Genomic DNA, 25,000 nt, shown 5'->3' with positions numbered 1-25,000 from the left:
CACTCTGGTCATTCTACACTCTCTGACGAAATATTCTGGAACTTGTCAACCATATATAGTTTTTGGCTGGGTATTCTTTTTTATGCAATTCTGTATTGAATTAAGATATTTTTTATAAACATTGAATACAATAAAAATGGAATGGGTTTAACACCCTTGTGTGTGAAGACATCTCCATTTCCAGGGAATGACTGACAGTAGATCTCTAGCTCTGCCAACTTGCATCACTCCACCACTAGAGGCCAGAGAACAAACACTCATGCATATCCCACTCCATCCCTCTCCCCTCAATCAATCAACCAATCAGTCAATCAGTGGTATTTATAAAGCCCTTCTTACATCAACTGATATCTCAAAGTGCTGTACAGAAAACAGCCTAAAACCCCAAACAGCAAGTAATGCAGGTGTAGAAGCACTGTGGCCAGGAAAAACTCCCTAGAAAGGCCAGAACCGAGAGGGGAACCAGGCTATGAGGGGAGGGCCAGTCCTCTTCTGGCTGTGCCGGGTGGAGATTATAACAGAACATGGCCAAGATGTTCAAACGTTCATAGATGACCAGCAGGGTCAAATAATAATAATCACAGTGGTTGTAGAGGGTGCAACAGGTCAGCACCTCAGGTGTAAATGTCAGTTGGCTTTTCATAGCCGATCATTCAGAGTATCTCTTCCGCTCCTGCTGTCTCTAGAGAGTTGAAAACAGCAGGTTTGGGACAGGTAGCACGTCCAGTGAACAGTTCAGGGTTCCACAGCCGCAGGTAGAACAGTTGAAACTGGAGCAGCAGCACGGCCAGGTGGACTGGGGACAGCATGGAGTCATCAGGCCAGTTAGTCCTGAGGCATTATCCTATTCTCTCTATTTCGCTCAGAGAGGGAGACTTAAATTCACACCGGATAAGACAGGAGATATCCTCCAGCTATAACAGACTGACCCCCCGACACAAACTACTGCAGCATAAATACAGGAGGCTGAGACAGGAGGGATCGGGAGACACTGTGGCCCCGTCCGACAATATCCCCGGACAGGGCCAAACAGATGCAGAGCCTCGGCAGTGAGTTGCTGCGCAACAGTTTTTTTTTCAAACATTTTTGAGAGGAATGAGAGCTTCAATATAAGCTTTAAAAAATATATATATATTTTCTGGGTCAAGGTTTGGCTTTTTCAAGAGAGTCTTTATTACTGCCACTTTTAATGAGTTTGGTACACATCCAGTGGATAGAGAGCCATTTATTATGTTCAACATAGGAGGGCCAAGCACAGGAAGCAGCTCTTTCAGTAGTTTAGTTGGAATAAGGTCCAGTATGCAGCTTGAAGGTTTAGAGGCCATGATTATTTTCATCATTGTGTCAAGAGATATAGTACTAAAACACTTGAGCGTCTCTCTTGATCCTAGGTCCTGGCAGAGTTGTGCAGACTCAGGACAACTGAGCTTTGAAGGAATACGCAGATTTAAAGAGGAGTCTGTAATTTGCTTTCTAATGATCATAATCTTTTCATCAAAGAAGTTCATGAATTTATCACTGCTGAAGTGAAAGCCATCCTCTCTTGGGGAATGCTGCTTTTTAGTTAGCTTTGCGACCGTATCAAAAATACATTTGGGATTGTTCTTATTTTCCTCAATTAAGTTAGAAAAATAGGATGATCGAGCAGCAGTAAGGGCTCTTCGGTACTGCACGGTACCGTCTTTCCAAGCTAGTCGGAAGACTTCCAGTTTGGTGTGGCGCCATCTCCGTTCCAATTTTCTGTAAGCTTGCTTCAGGTCTCTGGTATTTTCTGTGTACCAGGGAGCTAGTTTCTTATTTATTTAACCTTTATTTAACTAGGCAAGTCAGTTAGTTACTTATGACAAATGTTATTTGTTTTCAGGGGTGCGACTGCATCAAGGGTATTACGCAAGGTTAAATTTAGTCCCTCAGTTAGGTGGTTAACAGAATTTTGAACTCTTGACGTCCTCGGGTAGGTGGAGGGACTCAGGAAGGGAATCTAGGAATCTTAGTGTTGTCTGAGAATTTATAGCACGGCTTTTGATAATGCTTGGTTGGGGTCTGAGCAGGTTATTTGTTGTGTTTGCGAACGTAATAAAATGGTGGTCCGATTGTCCAGGATTATGAGGAAAAACATTTAGATCCACAATATTTATTCCACGGGACCAAACTAGGTCCAGTCGATGATGGCCCCCGAAAGTCTTTTGGAGTGGGTCTGTTAACTTTCCATGTGAATATTAAAGTCACCAAAAATGTGAATATTATCTGCCATGACTACACGGTCTGATAGGAATTCAGGGAACTCGGTGAGGAACGTTGTAGATGCCCCAGGAGGCCTGTAAACAGTAACTATTCAAATGCGTGGGGGATATGGTCACTAGTGTAACTAGGAGGTGAGGCCTCATTTAACACAGTAAATTCATCAGGCTTAAGCCATGTTTCACATCAAGATTATGGTCAGTGATTAGTTCATTGACTATAACTGCTTTGGAAGTGGGGGATCTAACATTAAGTAGCCCTATTTTGAGATGTGAGGTATCATGATCTCTTTCAGTAATGACAGGAATGGAGGTGGTTTTTATTCCAGTGATATTGCTAAGGCGAACACCGCCATCTTTAGTTTTGCCCAACCTAGATCGAGGCACACACAGCCTGTCTGTCTCTCGCTCTGTCTGTCTCTCGCTCTGTCTGTCTCTCGCTCTGTCTGTCTCTCGCTCTGTCTGTCTCTCGCTCTGTCTGTCTCTCGCTCTGTCTGTCTCTCTTCTCTTGATTTAAATTGAAGAATGCTGTTTTGGCTGGAAGTTGTCTCTTTGTAAACACATTATACATTTCTAATGGTAAACTCTCTCTCCTCTCTCTGCTCTCTCTCTTCTCCCTCTCTCTCCTCTCTCTGCTCTCTCTCTTCTCCCTCTCTCTCTCTTCTCCCTCTCTCTCTCTTCTCCCTCTCTTCTCTCCTCCCTCTCTTCTCTCCTCCCTCTCTTCTCTCCTCCCTCTCTTCTCTCCTCCCTCTCTTCTCTCTCTTCTCTCCTCCCTCTCTTCTCTCTCTTCTCCCTCCCTCTCTTCTCTCCTCCCTCTCTCTCTCTCTCTTCTCCCTCTCTCTCTTCTCTCTCTTCTCCCTCTCTCTCTTCTCTCTCTTCTCCCTCTCTCTCTTCTCTCTCTTCTCTCTCTTCTCTCTCTTCTCCCTCTCTCTCTCTTCTCTCTCTCTTCTCCCTCTCTCTCTCTTCTCCCTCTCTCTCTCTTCTCCCTCTCTCTCTCTTCTCTCCTCTCTCTCTTCTCTCTCTCTCTCTCTTCTCTCCTCCCTCTCTTCTCTCTCTCTTCTCCTCTCTCTCTTCTCCCTCTCTCTCTTCTCTCTCTTCTCCCTCTCTCTCTTCTCTCTCTTCTCCTCTCTCTCTTCTCCCTCTCTCTCTTCTCTCTCTTCTCCCTCTCTCTCTTCTCCCTCTCTCTCTTTTCTCTCTCTCTCCTCTCTCTTCTCCTTCTCTCTCTTCTCCCTCTCTCTCTCTCTCTCTCTTCTCCCTCTCTCCCTTCTCTCTTTCCTTCTCCCTCTCTCTCTTCTCCCTCTCTCTCTTCTCCCTCTCTCTCTCTCTCTCTTCTCTCCTCCCTCTCTATCTTCTCCCTCTCTCTGCTCTCTCTCTGCTCTCTCTCTGCTCCCTCTCTCTCTCTTCTCTCTCCTCTCTCTTCTCCCTCTCTCTCTTTTCTCTCTTCTCCCTCTCTCTCTTCTCTCTCTTCTCCCTCTCTCTCTTCTCTCTCTTCTCCCTCTCTCTCTTCTCCCTCTCTCTCTTCTCCCTCTCTCTCTCTTCTCTCTCTTCTCCTCTCTCTCTCTTCTCCCTCTCTCTCTTCTCCCTCTCTCTCTTCTCTCTCTCCTCTCTCTCTTCTCCCTCTCTCTCTTCTCCCTCTCTCTCTTCTCCCTCTCTCTCTTCTCCCTCTCTCTCTTCTCCCTCTCTCTCTTCTCCCTCTCTCTCTTCTCTCCTCTCTCTCTCTCTCTCTCTCTTCTCCCTCTCTCTCTCTTCTCCCTCTCTCTCTTCTCCCTCTCTCTCTCTCTCTCTTCTCTCTCTCTCTCTCTCTCTCTTCTCCCTCTCTCTCCTCTCTCTCTTCTCTCTCTTCTCTCTCTTCTCCCTCTCCCTCTTCTCCCTCTCTCTCCTCTCTCTCTTCTCTCTCTTCTCTCTCTTCTCCCTCTCCCTCTTCTCCCTCTCTCTCTGTATTCATCTATCTCAGGAGGTTGCTGGGAATCATCACTAAGAAAGACATTCTGAAGCACATGGCTCAGATGTCCAACAGAGACCCAGACTCTATCCTCTTCAACTGAGACCCAGACTCTATCCTCTTCAACTGAGACCCAGACTCTATCCTCTTCAACTGAGACCCAGACTCTATCCTCTTCAACTGAGACCCAGACTCTATCCTCTTCAACTGAGACCCAGACTCTATCCTCTTCAACTGAGACCCAGACTCTGTCCTCTTCAACTGAGACCCAGACTCTGTCCTCTTCAACTGAGACCCAGACTCTGTCCTCTTCAACTGAGACCCAGACTCTGTCCTCTTCAACTGAGACCCAGACTCTGTCCTCTTCAACTGAGACCCAGACTCTGTCCTCTTCAACTGAGACCCAGACTCTGTCCTCTTCAACTGAGACCCAGACTCTGTCCTCTTCAACTGAGACCCAGACTCTGTCCTCTTCAACTGAGACCCAGACTCTGTCCTCTTCAACTGAGACCCAGACTCTGTCCTCTTCAACTGAGACCCAGACTCTGTCCTCTTCAACTGAGACCCAGACTCTGTCCTCTTCAACTGAGACCCAGACTCTGTCCTCTTCAACTGAGACCCAGACTCTGTCCCCTTCAACTGAGACCCAGACTCTGTCCCCTTCAACTGAGACCCAGACTCTGTCCCCTTCAACTGAGACCCAGACTCTGTCCCCTTCAACTGAGACCCAGACTCTGTCCCCTTCAACTGAGACCCAGACTCCCTCCCTCCCTCTCCACACCTCTGAAGAAGCGGACCTCTGGCAAATGAAGACCTTCAACTGAGCTTGTCTCCTCCCTGTTTCCATCCATCCACTTCTTTATGGGAGGAGGACACCAGCCTATAGGAGGGATGACACGGCCTTGTTTTCTCAATAGGTCTCACCTAAAGAAGAGGGCTGGTGGATACAGTATTATGGACACATTTATACAAAGAGGATGAAAAAATAGGAGCGAACACACTGAGAAGGAAAATGATTGGGCGGCAGGAATCCTAGCGGATAAGAGTGTTGGGCCAGTAACTGAAAGGTCGCTGGTTTGAATTCCCGAACCGACTCGGTAAAGAGTCTGTCAACATGCCCTTGAGCAAGGCACTTACCCTAATAGCTCCTGTAAGTCACTCTGGATAAGTGTCTGCTAAATGACTAACATGTAATAGACCTGCCGAACTAATAGACAGAACTCTTTCCTGCACTGCAACCAGTACTATAGCTGTACACACAGAGAGAGAGAGAGATGAGATGAGATGGAAGGATGAGGGTGAGATGGAGGTATGAAAAGTGAGAATTTAAGAAATGGCTAATCATGATGTAAAATACAAGGTTCCACTGAGCCTTTAAAAAAAAAAAGGACTGTTGAGGAGAGGTGGTGGGGAAGTGCTGACCAAACTGTTACTGATGCAGTAGTACACCATGTAGGGAATTAGGGATCTCTGTAGGATCCATCTGGATCTCTGTAGGATCCATCTGGATCTCTGTAGGATCCATCTGGATCTCTGTAGGATCCATCTGGATCTCTGTAGGATCCATCTGGATCTCTGTAGGATCCATCTGGATCTCTGTAGGATCCATCTGGATCTCTGTAGGATCCATCTGGATCTCTGTAGGATCCATCTGGATCTCTGTAGGATCCATCTGGATCTCTGTAGGATCCATCTGGATCTCTGTAGGATCCATCTGGATCTCTGTAGGATCCATCTGGATCTCTGTAGGATCCATCTGGATCTCTGTAGGATCCATCTGGATCTCCGTAGGATCCATCTGGATCTCCGTAGGATCCATCTGGATCTCCGTAGGATCCATCTGGATCTCCGTAGGATCCATCTGGATCTCCGTAGGATCCATCTGGATCGCCGTAGGATCCATCTGGATCGCCGTAGGATCCATCTGGATCGCCGTAGGATCCATCTCAGGTAGTTAAAACTGAGTCACTGAGTCTGTCCTCCATGTTGTCTTGTCTCTGCTTGTTAGATACAGATGTGTCTACTCATAATCTCTGAGGTGTGTGTGTGTGTGTGTGCATATTGCTGAGATAAAGCTAGAACACAAAAGGGAAACATCGAAGTGTAGAATTCCTCCTAAAATAGCCCCCATGACCACATGGGTGTGTTACCATGACAACCCGGTTGTTCATCACTTTGATGTGCGACAGGCGTGGGAAGAGGCTAACGACACACACGGCCTATTAGAATGCTTTTAGCTACAGGATATTAGAGAGAGAGAGACGGATCCAAAGACTCTTCACATGGAGATCAGGTTACAGAGCTGCTCAAAGGCACACATTCCTCCAACACCGACGCGTGTCTGTGTGTCTGTGTGTCTGTGTGTCTGTGTGTCTGTGTGTCTGTGTGTCTGTGTGTCTGCGTGTCTGCGTGTCTGCGTGTCTGCGTGTCTGCGTGTCTGCGTGTCTGCGTGTCTGCGTGTCTGCGTGTCTGCTGGGTTCAGTGGCAGTCAGAGCAGGCCCCCTTGATTCACGTTGAGTCATATAGGGGTGGATTGGCCTCTTTCAAGCTCTTTCTTTAGGCCCCGTTGTCTGTGTGTGTGTGTGTCCTAGGGAATATTTTACAGACATGGGAATTTGCCAAAATGTACTCTCACGTTTCTGAGAGTTGTACATAAACTATATTGCCTTTCCAAGACTGTGAAGTTGTTAGTTTAAAGAGGACTTTGGGACTTTGAGTTTAATCTCTTCTCTCTTTCTGATTCTGAAATATTTTTTTAGGGATCGTGAATCAAACTGTGTGTGTGTGTGTGTGTGTGTGTGTGTGTGTGTGTGTGTGTGTGTGTGTGTGTGTGTGTGTGTGTGATGAGCTCATGGGAAGCGTTGTGTTTATAATCAACAATGGTGATCAGATTGTCATAACCATCTCCTTATGTCTGTGTCCCAAATGACACCCTATTCTCTATATAGTTCACTACTTTTGACCAGGGCTTATAGTGGATAGGGCACTGTTTGGGACATATCCCATTCATATGGCCCTGGAGGAATAAATGACCATCTTCATATTCCTCTTTTTATTGCGGTGTTTTTTTCCCTGGTCTTCTCATTTTTATAGAAATGTTGTCATCCCATCCGCCTATCCACCCTCTCCATTCTCTGTCCTTAGACAACCCCTCCCTCTTCTGTCCCCACCGTCTCTCTCTCTCTCTCTCTCTCACATATTCCAAATATGATGTCACAATGCTGCCTGCCTGTCGAGCCGCGTGAGGTTTAGTCTAGAAGGGATACAGCTTTTGTCAAAATGGACTTTTTCGCAGCAGGTTTACTATAACTTACGGAGCAGGACAGGCAAATTAGGTTAAGGTTAGGAGAATTAGGTTAAGGTTAGGAGAATTAGGTTAAGGTTAGGAGAATTAGGTTAAGGTTAGGAGAATTAGGTTAAGGTTAGGAGAATGGTTAGCTAAAATGCTAATGAAAATCTACTTTTGATGTAAATTTGACAAAAGCTGTATCCCGTCTAGACATGACCGCCGCGTGACCTTTCTCTCTTGTCTTGTAACAGGAAGTGCAATAAGGTGTGGTCTAGTTTGTGCCGGGCCCTGGCCAGTTTCTTTATTTCTCCATGCTGTAGGGACCACTTCCTATGCTACTGCCAGCCTTTGTCTGCTAGTTGGGGTTTAAAAGCACTATCGCTGAGACTACTTACAATGAGCACCTCTGGCAGTTCCTAAGAAGCTTATCAGAAATGAAATGATTTGTCATTCTGAAAGTGGAATGTTGTTTTTTTTACCATACCCTATGAGGGATTCCCATATTTGTCCCCCTCTCAGAATTCTAGAAGAGTCTAAATTCCCCCTGAAGTCTGGGTAGTGGGCTTGGAGCGCTCTGTGAGAGGCTGTGTGTGTGTCTGTTTTGATAAATGTCTTATACCTCGCCACAGACAGGGGTTTTAGGGGTTGAGGAGGTGTGAAAGCTCATTAGACACATTTCCTGACTGCCTCTTAGAGCAACACAGACCTCTGTAGACTGATAACTATGGAGGTAATGCCAACACTGTTGATATGATGACAGGGGGGGGTGTGTGTGTGTGTGTGTGTGTGTGACAGGATGGGAGGTTGTGAAAAGAGGGGGATTTAAAGGAGGGAATAGTCTTTGTTCACACTCCTGAGAAAAATACTGAACAAAGGCGAGAGGGAAAGTTGAGTCAAACAAGGCCCTGTAGTCTTCACTGTGACCCCATCATACCACACTTCAGGACATAGACACGTAATTACGCTGTTCAATGTCTTACATGTCATTGATATGCCTTGATTCAACTTTGTGGCTCATGTAAATTGTCACTTAGAAATCAGAATTCCTTAACGCTCAGTTGAAGTTGGCTGTTATACGGAACAATACCAAGAATTTACCAAAACACTTGGCAGTAAGTGTAGTGTTTTTTTTAGTTTTTTTTGTCTATATTCTAGAACTGTCTAAATACTCCGGGGATTCTATTTGACCCCACCCTAGATGACGACACGGTGAAACCATGCACAATATACTAGAAGACCATCTGGCTTAAGGACAATCAATCCTTTTTTCTAAATGGCGAGTCCATTCTGTGTGACCTATTTCTATGTCTGTTGCTCTGTGTGTAATATAGATGAGTCCATTCAGTGTGTGTGTGTGTGTGTGTGCTCCGTCTAGATGTGTGTAATATAGATGGTGGTGTTTGTTATTGACTCTTTTAGATAGGGTTGAAAGGAGAGGTACACACACTCTGGCGCTCTCTCTCTTTTTCCTATTCTTGCGGGGACCAAATAATTGACTCTCATTCAAAATCCTATTTTCCATAACCCCGGAGCCTAAAATAGTATTTTTCCTCGTGTGGACTTCTGGTCCCCACAAGGATAATAACACTTTATTTACCCTTCAGAGAGGTTGATATGTGAGGTCAGGGGGTCAGATCCAACAATTACATTAAGGAACACCCTTGATGTACAAGACTGTGGACCAAAGAGAGCCCCCCCCACCCCTGGGTCTCGTCCATCCCATCAATCACTAGGGGCGGACCCAAATCCCCAAGACACACATTTTCCCCAGAAACTCAAAGGTTTCTACAGAAATTTCCTTTCAGAATGAAGACAAATACGCATGGACATTTATCAAAGCACTCTGCTAAGACCTTACATTACGTACATGTTATATGAGCGATGATGACATGTGTGTTTTAGCGCTCTGCTAAGACCTTACACACACTTTTTATATGATTGATGGTCTGTATTGTTTTTTTTTTTGTTCACATGATGTATATGTACCAGTTTGTTTAAATTATTGTATGATTATTTATTTTTGCACAGAAGGAAATGTATGTTTCATTATGATTGTAATGTTATGGGGTTTGTGATCTAAATATATTAAATCTAAATTATGCATTCAGAGAGACGTGTGTGTGTGTGTGTGCGTTGAACCATGAGTGTAATGTGATGTCATTGTTGATCTTAATGCAACGGAATCCAAACTCAACAGGTTAAATCAAATCAAACACATATCCAGTGCATTTGGAAAGTATTCAGACCCCTTCCCTTTTTCCACATTATGTTGCAGCCTCAATTCTAAAATGGTAAAATATTTGTTTTCCTCAATCTACACACAATACCCCATAATGACAAAGCGAAAACAGGTTTTTAGAAATGTTTGAAATGTATTTTAAATATGTAAATATTCAGACCTTTTTGCTATGAGACTCAACATTGAGCTCAGGTGCATCCTGTTTCTATTGATCATCCTTGAGTTGTTTCTTCAACTTGATTGGAGTCCACCTGTGGTAAATTCAATTGATTGGACATTATTTTGGAAGGCACACATGTCTATATAAGGTCCCACAGTTGACAGTGCATGTCAGAGCAAAAACCAAGCCATGAGGTCGAAGGAATTATCTGTAGAGTTCAGAGACAGGATTGTGTCGAGGCACAGATCTGGGGAAGGGGACCAAAACATTTCTGCAGCATTAAAGGTTCAAGAACACAATGGCCTCCTTCATTCTTAAATGGAAGTAGTTTGAAACCAAGACTCTTCTCTAGAACTGGCCACCCGGACAAACTGAGCAATCCGGGGCGAAGGGCCTTGGTCAGTGATGTGACCAAGAACCCGAGTTCCTCTGTGGAGATAGAATCAGGTCTTTATGGTAGTGGCCAGACTGAAGACACTCCTCAGTAAAAGGCGCATGACAGCCTGCTTGGAGTTTGCCAAAAGACACCCAAAGACTCTCAGACCATGAGAAACTAGATTTTCTGGTCTGATGAAACCAAGATTGAAATCTTTGGCCTGAATTCCATATGTCACGTCTGGAGGAAACCTGGCACCATCCCTACGGTGAAGCATGGTGGTGGCAGCATCATGCTGTGGGGATGTTTTTCAGCTGCAGGGACTGGGAGACTAGTCAGGATCGAGGGGAAAGATGAACGGAGCGAAGTACAGAGATCCTTGATGAAAACCTGCTCCAGAGTCCTCAGGACCTCAGACTGGGGGCGAAGGTTCACCTTCCAACAGGACAACGACCCTAAGCACACAGCCAAGACAACGCAGGAGTGGCTTCGTGACAAGTCTCTGAATATCCTTGAGTGGCCCAACCAGAGTCCAGACACGAGCCCGATCGAACATCTCCAGAGAGACCTGAAAATGGCTGTGTAGCGACTCTCCCCATCCAACCTGACAGAGCTTGAAGAGGATCTGCAGAGAAGAATGGGAGAAACTCCCCAAATACAGGTGTGCCAAGCTTGTAGCGTCAAACCCAGGAAGACTCAAGGCTGTAATCGCTGCCAAAAGTGCTTCAACAAAGTACTGAGTAAAGGGTCTGAATACTTTATGTAAATGTGATATAAAATATTTGTAATAATTTTGTCATGATGAAGGGGGGGGGGGGTGTAAACCATTTTGGAATGAAGTTGTAACGTAATAACGTGGAAAAAGTCAAAACGGTCTGAATGCTTTCAGAATTTGCTGTATTTAACCACCATAGATATCCAGGATCCAATAACCACAAACTTGTCGTCTCTGTTTCTCTCTCAAACACACTTCTGATCCACATAACTGTTTAAATGTTTATTCAGTTTTGGACATCCATTAGCAAGCCTGTCAATTAATTGTCCCACAGTTATGAAGTGGTTTTGTGGCCATACACACGACTCGAATTACCAAAATTCCTCCCCATCGAACACACAAGACTCAGAGGAGAAAAACTGAAATTCCTTCCGATCTGACACACACACACACACACACTGACAGATAGGAATGTGTGTCATTTGAGTCACAAGGACAGGGTGGAATCCTTTCCCTCTGAGCCGGTCTATTAGAAGGACCAATCTATATAGGCCAAGTCTATACAGACCTAGTCTATTAGGAGGACCAGTCTATACAGACCTAGTCTATTAGGAGGACCAGTCTATACAGACCTAGTCTATTAGGAGGACCAGTCTATACAGACCTAGTCTATTAGGAGGACCAGTCTATACAGACCTAGTCTATTAGGAGGACCAGTCTATACAGACCTAGTCTATACAGACCTAGTCTATTATGAGGACAAATCTATACAGACCTAGTCTATTAGGAGGACCAGTCTATTAGGAGGACCAGTCTATACAGACCTAGTCTATTAGGAGGACCAGTCTATACAGACCTAGTCTATTAGGAGGACCAGTCTATACAGACCTAGTCTATTATGAGGACGAATCTATACAGACCTAGTCTATTACAGGAGGACCAGTCTATACAGACCTAGTCTATTAGGAGGACCAGTCTATACAGACCTAGTCTATTAGGAGGACCAGTCTATACAGGACCTAGTCTATTAGGAGGACCAGTCTAGTCTATTAGACAGACCTAGTCTATTAGGAGGACCTAGTCTATTAGGAGGACCAGTCTATACAGACCTAGTCTATTAGGAGGACCAGTCTATACAGACCTAGTCTATTAGGAGGACCAGTCTATACAGACCTAGTCTATTAGGAGGACCAGTCTATTAGAGGACCTAGTCTAGGAGGACCAGACCTAGTCTATTAGGAGGACCAGTCTATACAGACCTAGTCTATTAGGAGGACCAGTCTATACAGACTAGTCTATTAGTCTATTAGGAGGACCAGTCTATACAGACCTAGTCTATTAGGAGAACCAGTCTGTACAGACCTAGTCTATTAGGAGGACCAGTCTATACAGACCTAGTCTATACAGACCTAGTCTATTAGGAGGACCAGTCTATACAGACCTAGTCTATTAGGAGGACCAGTCTATACAGACCTAGTCTATTAGGAGGACCAGTCTATACAGACCTAGTCTATTAGGAGGACCAGTCTATACAGACCTAGTCTATTAGGAGGACCAGTCTATACAGACCTAGTCTATTAGGAGGACCAGTCTATACAGACCTAGTCTATTAGGAGGACCAGTCTATACAGACCTAGTCTATTAGGAGGACCAGTCTATTAGGAGGACCAGTCTATACAGACCTAGTCTATTAGGAGGACCAGTCTATACAGACCTAGTCTATTAGGAGGACCAGTCTATACAGACCTAGTCTATTAGGAGGACCAGTCTATACAGACCTAGTCTATTAGGAGGACCAGTCTATACAGACCTAGTCTATACAGACCTATTAGGAGGACCAGTCTATACAGACCTAGTCTATTACAGACTATTAGGAGGACCAGTCTATACAGACCAGTCTATACAGACCTAGTCTATTAGGAGGACCAGTCTATACAGACCTAGTCTATTAGGAGGACCACCTGTGGTCATTTATGAGGAACAGTCTTACATGTTCTAGTATATTAGGTCACAGCCAGAAGAGGACAGACCTAGTCTATTAGGAGGACCAGTCTATACAGACCTAGTTTTCTATTAGGGAGAGACCACCAGTCTTCTACACCTAGACCTTGCTGTTTGGGGTTTTACCAGTCTATACAGACTTTGAGATATCAGCTGATACAGGGCTATATAAATACATTTGTGATTTGATACCAGACCTAGTCTATTAGGAGGACCAGTCTAAGTCTATATAGGAGATACCAGTCTATACAGACCTAGTCTATTAGGAGGACCAGTCTATACAGACCTAGTCTATTAGGAGGACCAGTCTATTACAGATCTAGTCTATTAGGAGGACCAGTCTATACGGACCTAGTCTATACAGACCTAGTCTATTAGGAGGACCAGTTTATACAGACCTAGTCTATTAGGAGGACCAGTCTATTAGGAGGACCAGTCTATACAGACCTAGTCTATTAGGAGGACTAGTCTATTAGGAGGACCAGTCTATACAGACCTAGTCTATTAGGAGGACTAGTCTATTAGGAGGACCAGTCTATACAGACCTAGTCTATTAGGAGGACCAGTCTATACAGACCTAGTCTATTAGGAGGACCAGTCTATACAGACCTAGTCTATTAGCAGGACCAGTCTATACAGACCTAGTCTATTAGGAGGACCAGTCTATACAGACCTAGTCTATTAGGAGGACCAGTCTATACAGACCAAGTCTATTAGGAGGACCAGTCTATACAGACCTAGTCTATTATGAGGACTAGTCTATTAGGAGGACCAGTCTATACAGACCTAGTCTATTAGGAGGACTAGTCTATTAGGAGGACCAGTCTATACAGACCTAGTCTATTAGGAGGACCAGTCTATACAGACCTAGTCTATTAGGAGGACCAGTCTATACAGACCTAGTCTATTAGGAGGACCAGTCTATACAGACCTAGTCTATTAGGAGGACCAGTCTATACAGACCTAGTCTATTAGGAGGACCAGTCTATTAGGAGGACCAGTCTATACAGACCTAGTCTATTAGGAGGACCAGTCTATACAGACCTAGTCTATTAGGAGGACTAGTCTATTAGGAGGACCAGTCTATACAGACCTAGTCTATTAGGAGGACCAGTCTATACAGACCTATTCTATTAGGAGGACCAGTCTATTAGGAGGACCAGTCTATTACAGACCTAGTCTATTACAGACCTAGTCTATTACAGATACAGACCTAGTCTATTAGGAGGACCAGTCTAGTCTATTAGGAGGACCAGTCTATACAGACCTAGTCTATTAGGAGGACCTAGTCTATTAGGAGGACCAGTCTAGGGACAGACCTAGTCTATTAGGAGGACCAGTCTATACAGACCTAGTCTATTAGGAGGACCAGTCTATACAGACCTAGTCTATTAGGAGGACCAGTCTATACAGACCTAGTCTATTAGGAGGACCAGTCTATACAGACCTAGTCTATTAGGAGTCTATACAGACCTAGGACTAGTCTATTAGGAGGACCTAGTCCAGTCTATACAGACCTAGTCTATTAGGAGGACCAGTCTATACAGACCTAGTCTATTAGGAGGACCAGTCTATACAGACCTAGTCTATTAGGAGGACCAGTCTATACAGACCTAGTCTATTAGACCTAGAGGACCAGTCTATACAGATCTAGTCTATTAGGAGGACCAGTCTATACAGACCTAGTCTATTAGGAGGACCAGTACAGACCTATTAGGAGGACCAGTCTATACAGATCTAGTCTATTAGGAGGACCAGTCTATACAGACCTAGTCTATTAGGAGGACCAGTCTATTAGGAGGACCAGTCTATACAGACCTCGTCTATTAGGAGGACTAGTCTATTAGGAGGACCAGTCTATACAGAACTAGTCTATGAGGAGGACCAGTCTATACAGACCTAGTCTATTAGGAGGACCAGTCTATACAGACCTAGGGTTAGAATTTCTAATACATAGCTTTCTCTTCTCCTCCCTCTTCGCTGGCGAGATACTTCACAAATCACCATTATTCTGGTTATTTTTTTCTGTGGTGTTATTATGATTGATGTGATGTTTACTGTAGGATAAAAAGGTCAGTGGCTAGAATCTTGGTCAGAATGTCGGTCAAACGTTTTGGCTCACGTCTCGAGATCTAGGCGTGATTCCGCCCAGTTGACCACTGCGGCTTGTCCCGATCGCTGGACACACACACCCATGCACAAACATTCACTGGACGGTTGACCGCAGCGGCTTGTCCCGATCGCTGGACACACCCACCCATGCACACACACTCACTCACTGGACAGTTGGCTGCAGCGGGCCGGCCGCCACCACGGGAATGGAAGATGAGGTATTTATTTATGTTCCCCACTCTAAACGTTGTCCACAGACTTCTGGGAGAGGCACGTCCGAACAAAATGACCGCTGTGGCTTCCCAACTCTCACCCTACGATGGAGGAAAATCCATGGCATCCAGGAAGACTTTCTGAACTTGTCTTGTTGAAGTGATCAGCTTGGTGTGGATCTGTAAGGTGGAGCCTTAACCTTTTGACCCATCTGATCATGGTAAGGTCAGTAATAGCCTACTTCAAGGAACGAAGTGAACTTTTTTGAACAGACCCAAGGCCACCACAGAACAACCACTGCATAGTGTCAGCAGGCTGATGCTGAAGATCGTCTGTCTGTCTGTCCGTCTGCCTGCCGGCGGGATCAATGACTCAAAACACACCTCCAGGCTGTGTAAGGGCTATTTGACCAAGAAGGAGTGATGGAGTGCTGCATCAGATGACCTGGCCTCCACAATCACCTGACCTAAACCCAGTTGAGATGGTTCGGGATGAGTTGTACTGCAGAGTGAAGGAAAAGCAGCCAACAAGTGCTCAGCGTATGTGGGAATTCATTCAAGACTGTTGGGAAAGCATTCCAGGTGAAGCTGGTTGAGAGAATGCCAAGAGTGTGCAAGGATGTCATCAAGGCAAAGGGTGTTTACTTTAAATAATCTAAAATATTTTTTGAATGTTTTAACACTTTTTGGTTTTCTACATGATTCTATGTGTTATTTCATAGTTTTCATGTCTTCGTTATTATTCTACAATGTAGAAAATAGTACAAATAAAGAAAAACCCTTGAATGAGTAGGTTTGTCCAAACTTTTGACTGGTTCTGTGTACATAACAGATTGTCTAGTTTTGCCACTCGATCTAGTTAATTGTTTTCATAGTCATGTCTAACAATAAATAATTTGTTTTCTAATCTATTTTTGGGTTGATAATTTCTGTTGACTGTAATAAAAATCATATGCATGCATATATAAGTGATAATCAACGACGGGCTATGAGTTAAAAAAAATAAATAATAATGAACAACGTGGAAGGTGCGTTCCGCGACGCTCTAGCGGATTGGAACGGACTTTCCACGGAGATGCATTATTTGACAGAGAACGCATAGATCCTCAAATTGACTATCCTTTTTAAACCATGGATATAATTGAATACATTTGCCGCTAGAAATGTGTTCAATATCCACTGACGTAGCTAGAGAGTTTACTAGATAGCTACAGTAGTCGTCGTGGTCAACAAACAGACTTGCTAGTTTAGTTTACCAAACTATCAGTCCTAGTTTGCTATGTTGAAACTCGGGACTTCAACAATGCCACTCATTTGTTTTTATTCGACTGCGGTTGGCATACCGACTGTCTACTCCGTATCTCCTCTCTCATGAAATATATGTTAATGCTTCCCAACGACACCATGGTTAAATACATAACGGTTTGAGAAATACAGACGTTAATATTTACGAACCAAGTACATTGGCAGAACATTAGGTGAGTTTGTCATATAATCCTGAAATGCTTTGAGCACCCGGTAACAATAGTAACAATAATAACACCAATAATAACAGTAATAATAACAATAATAATAATAATAACAATTATCCAATACAGCATCATCATCATCATCCGGCACTTTATTTACCACAAAATGAACATTAAGTCCAAGTAATGTATATATGTATGTACATTCCACCAGTGGCATTATGATATCATTATAAAACAAGTCGAAACAGAGAAACCATTTGTAGAGAGTGTGTTGGAACAGGTAGGACTGAGTCCCATATGGTACCCTATAACCGATTTAGTGCACTCCTTTTAAACGGGGCCAGTGGGACTGAAAACAGTGCATCATATATGGAACAGGGGGCCATTTGGGATGCAGCCTAGGAGTGAAATAAAACAAGGATGTACGAAGACCAATAGCGGACGTAGGATTTGGTTCTGAGAATGTGTCCTGTGGTTTATAATGATTTTCTTCCCTCGTACATCACATTTACATTATACACATGTATTCTCTCTCTCTCTCTCTACAGTGAACGGGTAGCAAGGTTATGATAGTTTTGTGTTTTTATATTTGATTTGATTTCTATTCGTTTTTTTTTTTCAATTATTTCAAAAAATAATTAGTTCATTATTAGTTTAAATTTTTAGTTTCAGTTTCATGTTCCTATAAAAGCATTGATGGGTAAATGTTAATAATAATAATAATAATATATGCCATTTAGCACTGTTTTATTAGGCGGCTTACAGTCTGTGCATACATTCTACGTCATTACAATGGAATGTATTCACATCCTTGGCGTTACATTCACTGTATGTTTCTACCAACTGAGCCACAGAAGGACCACACACAACACTGTATACACAGGGCTAAAGCTCTGTGAATCCAAGTCATTACAATGGAATGTATTCACATCCTTGTTGTTGTCATTCACTGTATGTTTCTACACACACACACACACACACACACACACACACACACACACACACAGCGAGGTTCACATCATTGAACCACATTCCCATGGGAAATAACACCAGAACAGTAATATCACAACTGAGAACTGTTACAATTTAGTCAGTATCTTTTCCAAGGACAGGGAGAGACAGTGAAACTAGCCGACAGGTCAGTGATTACATTGATACACTATAATCATATAAGGCTTTGAATCTGTCAGGCTTTCCAGTGCCTATTTTAATTATAAAAACACACACGGGATCCACTTTGTGTCAAATCGTGTACAACACACATTCAACATAACGACATTCCCGTAGCAACACGGCAGTAGAGACCTTTGATTTAAACTGGATCTGTGTGTGAATGATGCTCGGCTCCTTGCCAATTCCTACAGGGCGTGGGTACTGTATCGAGCTGTGCCCGTGTGTGTGGTATCCATGCCTACACCAGTGGAGGCTGTTGAGGGGAGGACGGCTCATAATAACGGCTGAAACGGCGCAAATGGAATGGTATCAAACACATGGAAACCACGAGCCCGGCCTCCCCAATTAAGGCGCCACCAGCCTCCTGTGGCCTCTAGGTTCAGTTGACAACTGTTGACAGATTGTTGAAGCCCTGAACATGAATCAGATTAAACAGAGTTCAGCCAACAGGTTTGGTCCTGATAGTTCTGGTAGATGTGTATGATATACTATTACTGTCCACAAAACAATTCCAATGACATATCGATCCAAGGAGGGACTCCATAGAGGAAGACAATGTACTGTGGAACAAGATATCTACAACATATTCTGTTAACATGTACAGTGCCTTGCGAAAGTATTCGGCCCCCTTGAACTTTGCAACCTTTTGCCACATTTCAGGCTTCAAACATAAAGATATAAAACAGTATTTTTTTGTGAAGAATCAACAACAAGTGGGACACAATCATGAAGTGGAACGATATTTATTGGATATTTCAAACTTTTTTAACAAATCGAAAACTGAAAAAATGGGCGTGCAAAATTATTCAGCCCCCTTAAGTTAATACTTTGTAGCGCCACCTTTTGCTGCGATTACAGCTGTAAGTCGCTTGGGGTATGTCTCTATCAGTTTTGCACATCGAGAGACTGACATTTTTTCCCATTCCTCCTTGCAAAACAGCTCAAGCTCAGTGAGGTTGGATGGAGAGCATTTGTGAACAGCAGTTTTCAGTTCTTTCCACAGATTCTCAATTGGATTCAGGTCTGGACATTGACTTGGCCATTCTAACACCTGGATATGTTTATTTTTGAACCATTCCATTGTAGATTTTGCTTTATGTTTTGGATCATTGTCTTGTTGGAAGACAAATCTCCGTCCCAGTCTCAGGTCTTTTGCAGACTCCATCAGGTTTTCTTCCAGAATGGTCCTGTATTTGGCTCCATCCATCTTCCCATCAATTTTAACCATCTTCCCTGTCCCTGCTGAAGAAAAGCAGGCCCAAACCATGATGCTGCCACCACCATGTTTGACAGTGGGGATGGTGTGTTCAGGGTGATGCGCTGTGTTGCTTTTACGCCAAACATAACGTTTTGCATTGTTGCCAAAAAGTTCAATTTTGGTTTCATCTGACCAGAGCACCTTCTTCCACATGTTTGCTGTGTCTCCCAGGTGGCTTGTGGCAAACTTTAAACAACACTTTTTATGGATATCTTTAAGAAATGGCTTTCTTCTTGCCACTCTTCCATAAAGGCCAGATTTGTGCAATATACGACTGATTGTTGTCCTATGGACAGAGTCTCCCACCTCAGCTGTAGATCTCTGCAGTTCATCCAGAGTGATCATGGGCCTCTTGGCTGCATCTCTGATCAGTCTTCTCCTTGTATGAGCTGAAAGTTTAGAGGGACGGCCAGGTCTTGGTAGATTTGCAGTGGTCTGATACTCCTTCCATTTCAATAGTATCGCTTGCACAGTGCTCCTTGGGATGTTTAAAGCTTGGGAAATCTTTTTGTATCCAAATCCGGCTTTAAACTTCTTCACAACAGTATCTCGGACCTGCCTGGTGTGTTCCTTGTTCTTCATGATGCTTTCTGCGCTTTTAACGGACCTCTGAGACTATCACAGTGCAGGTGCATTTATACGGAGACTTGATTATACACAGGTGGATTGTATTTATCATCATTAGTCATTTAGGTCAACATTGGATCATTCAGAGATCCTCACTGAACTTCTGGAGAGAGTTTGCTGCACTGAAAGTAAAGGGGCTGAATAATTTTGCACGCCCAATTTTTCAGTTTTTGATTTGTTAAAAAAGTTTGAAATATCCAATAAATGTCATTCCACTTCATGATTGTGTCCCACTTCTTGTTGATTCTTCACAAAACATATAGTTTTATATCTTTATGTTTGAAGCCCGAAATGTGGCAAAAGGTCGCAAAGTTCAAGGGGGCCGAATACTTTCGCAAGGCACTGTAGGTGGACTATTTATTACATTCTGGTAACTTTCACCAAAGGGCCAGGTGTTCCAGAATTCCCGGTTGGTTGTCCTGTGTGGCTCGGTTGGTTGTCCTGTGTGGCTCGGCTGGTTGTCCTGTGTGGCTCGGCTGGTTGTCATAAGTGGCTCGGCTGGTTGTCCTGTGTGGCTCGGCTGGTTGTCCTGTGTGGCTCGGTTGGTTGTCCTGTGTGGCTCGGCTGGTTGTCCTGTGTGGCTCGGCTGGTTGTCCTGTGTGGCTCGGTTGGTTGTCCTGTGTGGCTGCGGCTGGTTGTCCTGTGTGGCTCGGCTGGTTGTCCTGTGTGGCTCGGTTGGTTGTCCTGTGTGGCTCGGCTGGTTGTCCTGTGTGGCTCGGTTGGTTGTCCTGTGTGGCTCGGCTGGTTGTCCTGTGTGGCTCGGTTGGTTGTCCTGTGTGGCTCGGCTGGTTGTCCTGTGTGGCTCGGCTGGTTGTCCTGTGTGGCTCGGCTGGTTGTCCTGTGTGGCTCGGTTGGTTGTCCTGTGTGGCTCGGCTGGTTGTCCTGTGTGGCTCGGTTGGTTGTCCTGTGTGGCTCGGCTGGTTGTCCTGTGTGGCTCGGCTGGTTGTCCTGTGTGGCTCGGTTGGTTGTCCTGTGTGGCTCGGCTGGTTGTCCTGTGTGGCTCGGTTGGTTGAGCGTGACGCCAGCAATGCCAGGGTCATGGGTTTAATTCCTGCCACCAGTATTAAGACGTATCGCTGCCGTAAGTCCTTTAGATAGAAGCTTCTGCTTAAATGTCCGATGTTTTGTCAGGATTCCTGGATTGTCTGCTTATTCCTTCATAATCCCAGGAATCTTCCAACTGCCGTTGCAGCTGGCTGGGTACAGTTGCAGCTGGCTGGGTACAGTTGCAGCTGGCTGGGTACAGTTGCAGCTGGCTGGGTACAGTTGCAGCTGGCTGGGTACAGTTGCAGCTGGCTCGGTACAGTTGCAGCTGGCTGGGTACAGTTGCAGCTGGCTGGGTACAGTTGCAGCTGGCTGGGTACAGTTGCAGCTGGCTCGGTACAGTTGCAGCTGGCTGGGTACAGTTGCAGCTGGCTGGGTACAGTTGCAGCTGGCTGGGTACAGTTGCAGCTGGCTGGGTTGCAGCTGGCTCGGTACAGTTGCAGCTGGCTCGGTACAGTTGCAGCTGGCTGGGTACAGTTGCAGCTGGCTCGGTACAGTTGCAGCTGGCTGGGTACAGTTGCAGCTGGCTCGGTACAGTTGCAGCTGGCTCGGTACAGTTGCAGCTGGCTCGGTACAGTTGCTGCTGGCTCGGTACCGTTAGTGGGCTGTAGTGGTTGTTGTGGCTCCCCATGGTATTGGGAGCGAGGAGGACTAACTAAAGGTGAGTGAGAGTCACTCGGTTAAATTTCAACAATGGTGGAAGTGTTAAAACAACAACTAGACACAAATAGAGATTTGTGTCAAGAGAAGAAATAAACTATTATTATGCTTCGCTTTGGTGAACTTAAATTTTACACAGTATAGAACTATACAATCACAATATAGAACTATACAATCACAATATAGAACTATACAATCACAATATAGAACTATACAATCACAATATAGAACTATACAATCACAATATAGAACTATACAATCACAATATAGAACTATACAATCCCAGTATAGAACTATACAATCCCAGTATAGAACTATACAATCACAATATAGAACTATACAATCCCAGTATAGAACTATACAATCACAATATAGAACTATACAATCACAATATAGAACTATACAATCACAATATAGAACTATACAATCACAATATAGAACTATACAATCACAATATAGAACTATACAATCACAATATAGAACTATACAATCCCAGTATAGAACTATACAATCCCAGTATAGAACTATACAATCCCAGTATAGAACTATACAATCCCAGTATTGAACTATACAATCACAGTATAGAACTATACAATCACAGTATTGAACTATACAATCACAGTATTGAACTATACAGTCACAGTATAGACCTATACATACAATCATTTTATACACAGATACAAACCACCCCACAGATTCTAGGAAGCAGGGGTTAAATTGTACATCAACCAGCTTTAAAAAAATGTGTGTGTGTGTGTGTGTGTGTGTGTGTGTGTGTGTGTGTGTGTGTGTGTGTGTGTGTGAGCCCTGCTGCAGTGTGTTTGTTTGTTTAACCTATCCTCTGAGCCAACCATGGAGCAAAGGAACACTGGAGAAACAATCCCACACACTGCTTGGTCACTGACATTTACCAGACTGCAAATGGAGGTGTGTGTGTCAGAGAGGAGTGTGTGTAGGGTGGGGATCTGTGCTGTCTGTCTCTGTCATTTTAGAGAGAGAGAATCTACAGTCGTTTTAGAGAGAGAGAATCTACAGTCGTTTTAGAGAGAGAGAATCTACAGTCATTTTAGAGAGAGAGACAGATTCTACAGAGTCATTTTAGAGAGAGACAGATTCCACAGAGTCATTTTAGAGAGAGACAGATTCTAGAGTCATTTTAGAGAGACAGATTATATAGTCATTTTTAGAGAGAGACAGATTCTATAGTCATTTTTAGAGAGACAGATTCTACAGAGACATTTTAGAGAGAGAGACAGATTCTACAGAGTCATTTTAGAGAGACAGATTCTACAGAGTCATTTTAGAGAGAGACAGATTCTAGAGTCATTTTAGAGAGAGACAGATTCTAGAGTCATTTTAGAGAGACAGATTCTAGAGTCATTTTAGAGAGACAGATTCTAGAGTCATTTTAGAGAGACAGATTCTAGAGTCATTTTAGAGAGACAGATTCTAGAGTCATTTTAGAGAGACAGATTCTAGAGTCATTTTAGAGAGACAGATTCTAGAGTCATTTTAGAGAGACAGATTCTAGAGTCATTTTAGAGAGACAGATTCTAGAGTCATTTTAGAGAGAGACAGATTCTAGAGTCATTTTAGAGAGACAGATTCTATAGTCATTTTAGAGAGACAGATTCTAGAGAGTCATTTTGTCATATACACAACTAAAGTATGAATCCTCTTCCAAACAGTCTTATATCCCATGTTTAAAAGTCCTCAACTCTTCTTCTTCCTCCAAATGGTCTGTACACAACACAGATACAAAATAAAAGTCTTTTTTTCTCATTTCCCAAACGGCCACATGTCCAGTCAGAACCCTCAGAACAGATGGTCAACTCCATACAAATAGAATGAATAGAACAGAACTCATTCTACATTCTGTAATCAACTCCTTCCATTCTATACAGTTAGTATGTAACCCATGCACACATGGCACAAATCTTGGCTATCACATCATCACAAATGTTTTCTTTTTTTCTTGCTACCGTTCTGTTCCATAGATCCACATCCTATTATGTGATTTATATATCAATAAACCAATACATTCTTCTGTCTATTGATCCTCAGTGTCTGTCCAACGTTTTGGCCCTCCTTCACATATAGAATCCTATGGAATCCACTTTGGAGTGTCCAGGGAAGCAGGGGGAGTAGGGATTTAATCATTGGGGGTTCACCCTTCCTCCCTCTTCTCCTTTCACCCCGTCCCCCGTCCCCCCATTCCTCACCCTGGCAGTGTCCTGAACCTGTCCTCCCCATCCCCCCATTCCCCACCCTGGCAGAGTCCTGAACCTGTCCTCCCCTCCTCTAATTTCACCCCCCTGTCCCCCATTCCTCACCCTGGCAGTGTCCTGAACCTGTCCTCCCCTCCTCTACTTTCCCCCCCCATTCCTCACCCTGGCAGTGTCCTGAACCTGTCCTCCCCTCCTCTCCTTTCACCCCCCCCATTCCTCACCCTGACAGTGTCCTGAACCTGTCCTCCCCTCCTCTCCTTTCACCCCCCATTCCTCACCCTGGCAGTGTCCTGAACCTGTCCTCCCCTCCTCTCCTCACCCCCCCCATTCCTCACCCTGGCAGTGTCCTGAACCTGTCCTCCCCTCCTCTCCTTTCCTTTTTATCCCACCCGCCCCCCTCTTCTGGTGGTTTCCCACCCTCTCGTTTCCATCTTTACAGGTCCAGACGGAATGCCCCAAAATAACTTGATGAATCCTCCGCATGGACCATGGAGGGGGACGAGACAGAGACAAAGAGTTCATCCCCGGCCCTGAGCTCAAACAGCCCTCCCTGGTACACAGAGTGGAGGGCGTACTCCGCGTCTGGGGCCCAGCACTTGGTTCCTACACCCTTCAGCAGCTGGATGGGTCTCAGGTAGGAAGTCTTCTTGTATACACACTGGACCAGCTGGTGACTGGTTGTATGTTGGTCCCCTTCATTAAGGGATGGGTAGCGGAAGTACACCTGGGGATGGATGGATGGAGGGATGGATGGAGGGAGAGAGAAAGAGAGAGAGTGGGAGGAACAAATAGAGAGGGAGACAGAGAGGGAGGCAGGGAGGGAGAGAGTAATGGAGGGAGGAGGCAGGCAGGGAGGGAGGGAGGAGGCAGGCAGGGAGGGAGGGAGTAATGGAGGGAGGAGGCAGGCAGGGAGGGAGTAATGGAGGGAGGAGGCAGGCAGGGAGGGAGGGAGTGATGGAGAGAGGGAGGAATGGTGGGAGGAGGCAGGCAGGGAGGGAGGGAGGGCGTAATGGAGGGAGGAGGCAGGAAGGGAGTAATGGAGGGAGGAGGCAGGCAGGGAGAGGAGGGAGGGAGGGAGTAATGGAGGGAGGAGGCAGGCAGGGAGGGAGGGAGTAATGGAGGGAGGAGGCAGGGAGGGAGTAATGGAGGGAGGAGGCAGGCAGGGAGGGAGGGAGTAATGGAGGGAGGAGGCAGGCAGGGAGGGAGGGAGTAATGGAGGGAGGAGGCAGGCAGGGAGGGAGGGAGTAATGGA

The 25,000-nt window shown here is 44.7% G+C and overlaps 2 protein-coding genes across 2 annotated transcripts in view; one reads left to right on the top strand and one right to left on the bottom strand.

The window, feature by feature from the left end:
- The window catches only part of LOC118378359 (H(+)/Cl(-) exchange transporter 5-like), a 44,975-nt gene extending 35,395 nt beyond the window's left edge, over nucleotides 1–9,580 (top strand). Inside the window, exon 18 of the mRNA XM_052497737.1 lies at nucleotides 4,195–9,580. Within this exon, the coding sequence (XP_052353697.1) occupies nucleotides 4,195–4,285 (91 nt within the window). The 3' untranslated portion in view covers nucleotides 4,286–9,580. The remainder of the gene's footprint in view (nucleotides 1–4,194) is intronic.
- Nucleotides 9,581–24,147: 14,567 nt separating this feature from the next.
- LOC127915526 (tumor necrosis factor ligand superfamily member 10-like) overlaps nucleotides 24,148–25,000 on the bottom strand; it is a 9,844-nt gene continuing 8,991 nt past the window's right edge. Inside the window, exon 5 of the mRNA XM_052495700.1 lies at nucleotides 24,148–24,472. Within this exon, the coding sequence (XP_052351660.1) occupies nucleotides 24,182–24,472 (291 nt within the window). The 3' untranslated portion in view covers nucleotides 24,148–24,181. The remainder of the gene's footprint in view (nucleotides 24,473–25,000) is intronic.

The sequence above is a fragment of the Oncorhynchus keta genome, chromosome 35 (genome assembly GCF_023373465.1).
Source record: "Oncorhynchus keta strain PuntledgeMale-10-30-2019 chromosome 35, Oket_V2, whole genome shotgun sequence".
NCBI classification, from domain to species: Eukaryota; Metazoa; Chordata; class Actinopteri; order Salmoniformes; family Salmonidae; genus Oncorhynchus; species Oncorhynchus keta.
This window is presented reverse-complemented; position numbering and strand designations above follow the sequence as displayed.